This window comes from Solenopsis invicta, chromosome 12 (assembly GCF_016802725.1).
Source record: "Solenopsis invicta isolate M01_SB chromosome 12, UNIL_Sinv_3.0, whole genome shotgun sequence".
NCBI classification, from domain to species: domain Eukaryota; kingdom Metazoa; phylum Arthropoda; class Insecta; order Hymenoptera; family Formicidae; genus Solenopsis; species Solenopsis invicta.
In genome coordinates this window covers 7,101,084-7,108,009 of record NC_052675.1, presented here as the reverse complement: position 1 = coordinate 7,108,009, position 6,926 = coordinate 7,101,084, and the positions used below count along the sequence as shown (strand labels likewise).

Below are 6,926 nucleotides of genomic sequence, written 5' to 3'. Positions count from 1 at the left end.
ATGTATTTTATTACAAGTTTTGAAATAAAAAGGTTTCCTCAGAAGTAATAGGAACAGGAGAATTATGGAAAGATGATGTAGGAGAATTGACATTTATGTTTCCTGGAGAGGGTGAAGGGTTAATACTTGCTGAGGAAAGGGAATTGGAAAGGGGATTGATTACATGTAGAAGATGTGGTATTTGTATCTGAGGAAAATGAATAAGAAACAGATGGTTGTAGATGTTCGGACTGTTGTATACGATTATTTTGATGTAAAGTAAAGCTATTTTGAGGTTGAGGATAATATGGATGTAAGGAATATCCTGGTGGCTGAGTAGATGAAAAAGGTGTAAAATCCCATATCAGCATTACAAATAATGGCCATTATTCCTTGTTGTACTGCGTTCCTTGTTATAAGCGGGTACTTTTCTAATTTTTTACCAATATAATTTCCAAAAATTTGGAATTCATTATCTTCTTTCTTGCCTGCAGCAGATGCTTCTAGAATACTAAAAGCTTTTTCAAGTCGTTCTTCATTCACTTTCAGTTTCTTATTAGTCGGTGGTTATGAACGGTCATTACTGCTTCTTCATTTGCACGGTCCACAATAATTTTATCAACTGTTTCTGCTGGGTCTTTGAGCCAAATATTTTGGCACTGCAAACGGCACGCGGAGTAGTGATTGAGACGAACTGAGTGATGCTTGACTTGAATTTAGAACTTTATTGAGGCCTTCACAAAACGTCGGCGACGCACCGAACGCGAGTACAGTTTCGAAGCAAGTGCCCTTAATGGCACTGAGCCACCTATTTATAATGTGCGCGAGGAATGCTTCTAGAGGAATCCGTCGGTCGTCAAGGCTGTTTTTCGACTTCTCTTGCTTATGCTTAGTCAGCAACGGCGGTCCCGAATTCCTTCTAGAAGCTCGCGCAAACATCGGAGATCACGCTCTCTCCCGCTGCCTTTCACGCGTTGTCACGCCGCTGCTGGCTTGGTCGCGGTGCAAGAACGAGCAATTCGGCTGTCGGACACAGTTGGATGCGATCTCGCACATCCCGCCCGCCTCGCCGATAAAAATTTCGGCGATTTTACTCCGCCCGAAACAGCGCAACAATGCTGGCCTAGCTCCTTACAACCTAAGAACACAACTCATTATAACTAACGCTACTGTAGAACTATGTACTATTATTATATCCAACGGGCTGCACAACCCGCTCAACTGGCGCAGTGCGAACAGAGGAGAGACCTTGAACCGCAGCGCACAATATAGCGAGCCTCCTCCGAATGTGACCCCTGAGTGAGCTCAGCTAGTCATGGCGCTGCGTACTCTCCTCGTCCGTTGGAAGAGGGACGAGCCTGATAACTGGTCGCCGAAGCTAGAGTCCCTAGAAGTAGAGAGTCTGGACATCTCGGGGTTCCACGTGATTGGATACACGTGATTGTGCACCTAAAATGGCAGCACCAATACGGATCCCTGTTTAATCCTCTTTAGCCAATGCGATAACAGCATACAATACGTTCAAGTGCACACAACGATAAACATACACACACATAAAGCTCACGTACATACACTGACATAATCATCACCGACATTTTAGGAACAGATGTCCAGACTCTCTACTTCTAGGGACTCTAGCCGAAGCTCCCCTGTAGCTCCCCGAACGGTCACGATCCGCACCTCGCCATCATCATCCAGGTGGAGACGCATGACACGCACCAAGGGCCACCGCGTCGGCGGCGTTGTTTCCTGCTTCAGTAGGCAAAGCTGACCCTCCTTCAGGCTACCCTCTGCACGTCACCACTTTGGTCGAGGGGTCAGCGTCTGGAGGTATTCCTGCGACTATCGCTGCCAAAGATGATCCCTCATTTGCTGGAGTAGCTTCCAGCGTGTCAGCTTACTGGGGGGAATCCCCGTCAGTGCCGGTTCGGGGATAGCCTTCAACGGACCGCCAACGAGAAAGTGACCCGGTGTCAACACATCCAACTCGTCGGCGTCTTCCGAGAGCGCCTGTAACGATCGAGAGTTGAGACACGCCTCCACTTCGGCCAAAAATGTAGCCATCTCCTCGTAAGTCAGTGTTGACTCGCCGATGACTCGGCGCAGATGGTGTTTGAAGGCCTCGACCGCAGCTTCCCAGAGGCAGCCAAAGTGAGGGGCAGCGGGAGGGTTGAAGTGCCACTCCACACCCTCCTCTGCTAGCTTTCCTACTATACTCCGGCTACTCTTGCTCGCCATTCCCAAAAGACCGCGCAGCTGTCGATCCGCGCCCACGAAGTTAGTCCCGCAGTCAGTGTACAGGTGCAAGCACAATCCTCTGCGGGACACGAAGCGCCGGAACGCTGCAAGAAAGGCATCAGCTGTGTAGTCGCTAACGACTTCGAGGTGGACGGCTCGCGAACTGAAACAAACAAAGCCCGCCACAAAGGCCTTGTAGGCCCTGTGACCTCGACCCTTCGTGGTGCGCAGGAGGATCGGTCCAGAGTAGTCCAAGCCCGTATGAGTGAACGGTCGACTCGGAACGACTCTGGCTCGTGGAAGGCTGCCCATCCGTGGTTGGGGGTTCGCCGCCCGCCATCGCAAGCATGGAAGACAACGATGAATGTAGTGCTTCACCAATTGCCAACCTCGCAGTACCCAGTACCTCCAACGCAACGATGCGAGAGTTAATTGGGTCCCTCCATGAAGAACACGACCGTGCTCGTCCGCGACCACCAGATAGGTGAGATGCGAGCCCTGCGGAAGTATTATGGGATGACGCTGGTCCACACTCAACAGCGCGTGCTTCAGTCGACCACCCACGCGCAGCAGTCCCCTATCGTCGAGAAACGGACTCAGCAACCGGAGTGGACTCCGAGAGCGCTCGATACGTCCCCTCGACAGAGCCCTAATCTCGTCCCGGAAGGCAATCCTCTACGCGCATCGGATCCACATGGCCCGAGCGTCAGCCAGCTCAGTAGCCGAGAGCACTGCCCCCCGCGTTAAGTCGGCACGCGAAGTTGCCAACCAGCGGCGCATCCAGGCGGTCACCCGAAGCAAACGGTGCAACGAGGAGAAGCGAGTCAGCTCCTCCGGTTCTTGCCCCTCGCAAGCGATGTGGACCCGAGCAGCTCGCTGCTCAGGCAGTCCACGACTCAAGGCCACCGCGGTCTCGGCCGGCCAAGCCGCAGAGCTCGCCCACAGGTACTGAGGTCTTCGCCACCAGAGCTCATGCGCTCGCAGCTCCAGGGGTGACATTCCCCGTGATGCACAATCGGCCGGATTGATCCGCTCCGGCACGTGATGCCAGTGCGCGTCCGGCAGTGCTCCTTGAACCTCGGCGACCCTGTTTGCCACGAAGGTTGTCCATCGCGTGGGATGTCCCTGAAGCCATTCCAGAACGACTGTGGAGTCCGTCCAAAGGTGAATAGCCGCTCCATCCAGGGCCAGGACGGAAGCGATGTGAGCCGCGATCCGAGCCAACAGAGCAGCCGCGCAAAGCTCCAGTCGCGGAAGGGAGACCTGTCTGAGCGGCGCGACTCGCGTCTTGGCGATCAGCAGCGTCAGCCACGCCCTGCCGTCCGCGATTGTGCGGAGGTATAAAATCGCTCCGTAGGCGCGTTCCGACGCATCGGCGAAACCGTGCATCTCAATAAGCGCGCCCGGAGAATACGCACGTGACCAACGCGGGATGCGGATCTCCTCCCGGACGGGCAGCTCCGTCCGCAACCGTCGCCAGCACTCCACGTCGTCTGCAGCAAGGGGAGCATCCCAGTCAAGTCGCCGTAGCCAGGCCGCCTGAATGAGAAGTTTAGCATTTATTACGACCGGGGCGAGCCAGCTCAGCGGGTCGAAGAGACGCGCGGTCTGCCTCAACACCGTGCGCTTGGTGACCAACTCCTCTGCCATGCTCTTGACAGTTGGAGCAAAGCTCTCCTCAGCGGGAAGCCAACGTATCCCCAGGACGTCGTGCTCCTCCGACGTCAATGCGACCGTCGACGGCAGTGACGACCGGTGTTCAGCGGGGATGTCGCGCAGCAGGTCTTCATGGTTGGCGACCCACTTGCGTAAGCGGAAGCCTCCCGCCAAGCACAACTGAGTCAGCTGCTCGCGCAGCTCGCAGGTCTCGAGCTGAGAGGAGGCCCCAGACAATACATCGTCCACATAGGTGTCCCGCCGCAGGGCCTCAGCGGCCCGAGGAAAGCGTGCACCCTCGTCCTCGGCAAGCTGACGCAACGTTCAAACAGCCAAGTAGGGTGCACTGGCCAGCCCGTAAGTAACCGTGTTAAGGTGGAACTCCTGGACTCGGCTGCCTATCTTCCAGTAAATCCGTTGAAGGTCACGGTCCTCCGGATGCACCCAAATCTGCCGGTACATCTTTTCGATGTCCGCAGCAAGAACAAACTGGTGTTTACGCCAGCGCGTTATCACGTCGCAGAGCGTCGGCAATAAATTCGGCCCTGCAAGAAGTTCGCCATTTAAGGAGGTACCAGAGGATGTCCGTGAAGAGCCGTTGAACACGACGCGGATCCTAGCCTCCTCGCCGTCGCCTTTCCATACTCCGTGATGGGGCAAGTAACAGACGCGTGAACAGTCCGCCGGTAAGGGAGACGCCGGCGTCATGTGGCCAAGCTCGAGGTACTCGGTCATGAATTGTGAGTACGCGTCACGAAGAGCGACTTCCCTCCGGAAGCGGTGCTCGTTCGCCTGCAACACTCGCAGCGCGGTGAGTCGCGTGTCACGTAAGTCCGGCAGAGCCGAACGAGTCGCGAGTCGGACGACGTAACGTCTCGAGGCGTCCCGTGAATGCGACCGCAAGTAATGCTCCTCGCAAGCCGCGTCGCCCGGAGACAGGGGGAGTGTCGCTCGCGGCGGTTCCTCCAGTTCCCAAAATCGACGCACCAATGCGTTCAAATCGTCAACAGCGGAGCACTGCAACGAAGTCAAGGCTGTGGTCACCTGACAAGTGCTTACCAGACCCATGATGATCCATCCCAGAGCGGTCTGCTGCGCAATTGGTTCCTCATCACCTCCCAGCCGCATGCCTGGTCGTGCCACCTTGGCGTAGACGTTGACACCGAGTAGCAGCTCGACTGGGTCCGTAGAACTGAAGTCAGGGTCAGCGAGATCAAGGCCGCGGATGTGCGACCATCCGCTGGAGTTAGCTTCCACGGAACCACCGTAAATCGAGAGTCTTGGCATCACCAAGGCGGAGATGGCAAACACCGCGTTTCCAACGCGCGAGGTCAGATTCATCGCGATCCGTCCCCGCGACACCCCCGACTTCAACCCGCCTACTCCGTAAATTGCCACGGACGCCGGTGTCCGCGGCAGTCGCAGGCGTTGGGCCAGCGATTCTGTGATCAACGAAGTCTCTGATCCCGGATCCATGAGGGCTCGAACCGCGTGTAAAGTTCCGAATTGATCCGTCACTAGAACGCGCGCGGTGGGGAGAAGCGTCTGCGGGGGCTCGAGGTGAGGGTGCCGCGCGGCATGCACCGACGGCGAAGGTGCAACAACGGAGCCGTCTCGTACGCGTCATGCAGGAGTATGTTGTGGCGCGCGGCGCACTTAGCACACGCCCTCGGCGAAGAGCACGCGCTCACCTGATGTCGTCCTATGCAGTTGATGCACAGGCGATTGGCGGTCACTACCTCCAACCGCTCCTTTGCAGGTTTCCGACGAAACTTCTCGCAGTTCATAATAAAGTGATTCTGCTTGCACACCACGCAGCTGCGCTCGGAGCTTCCGCTCTGCCTCCCGGTGTGATGAGCGGATCTTCCCGAGGAGGACTCCCCCTTGACAGACCGCAGCGACTCGTGCGTCACAAGCTGTTACTCGAGGAAGTCCTTGAACTCGTCAAACGACGGCGGGTCGCTTTTTTTCGCGATGGAATTTTCCCACTCACGTCTTGTACCCGCGTCGAGCAACTCCACCATGAGATGCACGAGCAATTGAGTGGTATTGGAAACGGGCTCACCGATACCTTCCAAAGTTTGGGTGGATGCTACCATGCCATGGTAGATCCGTCGCAGGTCGGCTACACAGTCCGCTTTCATTTTGGGCAACGATGTAATCGCGGACAAGTAAGCCTTGACTAACAACCTTTTTTTTCTCATAGTGACCCTTCAAGGTTGACCACGCGCGTTCATAATTCGCGTCCGTTGAGGGCAAGCCCCTCAGAAGCTGTTCCGCTCCTCCCTTGACCCTCGTCTTTAGATAGTGGAGCCTTTGGACGTCGGACAAATGCGGATCCTGACCGACGATGGAGTCGAACAGATCACGGAATACCGGCCAGTCCTCGAACCTGCCGGAGAACGTTGGGAGCTCGAGCCGAGGAAGCGGGGCTCGCTGCGTGCTTTCGGCCCTGACCGTCGTCGAAACATTTCCTTCGGTCTTTGCCTTCAACGACCGCCCCAGGTCCATTAATGCAGCTCGTTGGCTGGTGTAGAGCATCTCCACCTCTTCGGCATGGTCGTTCGTATAGTACTCGGTTTTCCTTAACTCCTTCCCGTGAGCAAGCCTGAGCTTATCGTGGTTCTCCTCGAACTTTGCCCATCGCTTTTCCAAAATGGCCAAGGCCGCTTGGACGTGGTCGACGGTCAGGTTCGCGACACCGGTCTTTTTGAGGTTTGCGACGACGCGAGAGATGCGTCCGCGGAGCTCAGATTGCTGCTCCAATAACGCCTCCGGATAATTTGGAGGTCGAGCTCCACCACTCACACTACAGTACTGGCACGTTTACTCCGCGAGAGGAAAATGTAGGCAGATATGCACCGGCCGCGACGCACGATCCGGCTCGAAGGACCAGAAAATGAGCCAAATATTTCGGCACTGCAAACGGCACGCGGAGTAGTGATTGAGACGAACTGAGTGATGCTTGACTTGAATTTAGAACTTTATTGAACTTCACAAAACGTCGGCGACGCACCGAACGCGAGTACAGTTTCGAAGCAAGTGCCCTTAAT

General features: G+C 55.7%; 1 protein-coding gene across 1 annotated transcript; it reads right to left on the bottom strand.

Annotated features, from left to right (window-relative positions):
• Nucleotides 1-1,821: 1,821 nt before the first annotated feature.
• Nucleotides 1,822-5,349, bottom strand: LOC105201279. Its single transcript, XM_039455407.1, has 3 exons — nucleotides 4,204-5,349; nucleotides 3,010-4,089; nucleotides 1,822-2,892 (listed from the first exon to the last, which is right to left on the bottom strand). The coding sequence occupies exons 1-3, from the start codon at nucleotides 5,347-5,349 to the stop codon at nucleotides 1,822-1,824; spliced, it is 3,297 nt and encodes a 1,098-aa protein (XP_039311341.1).
• Between the last annotated feature and the right edge of the window lie 1,577 nt (nucleotides 5,350-6,926).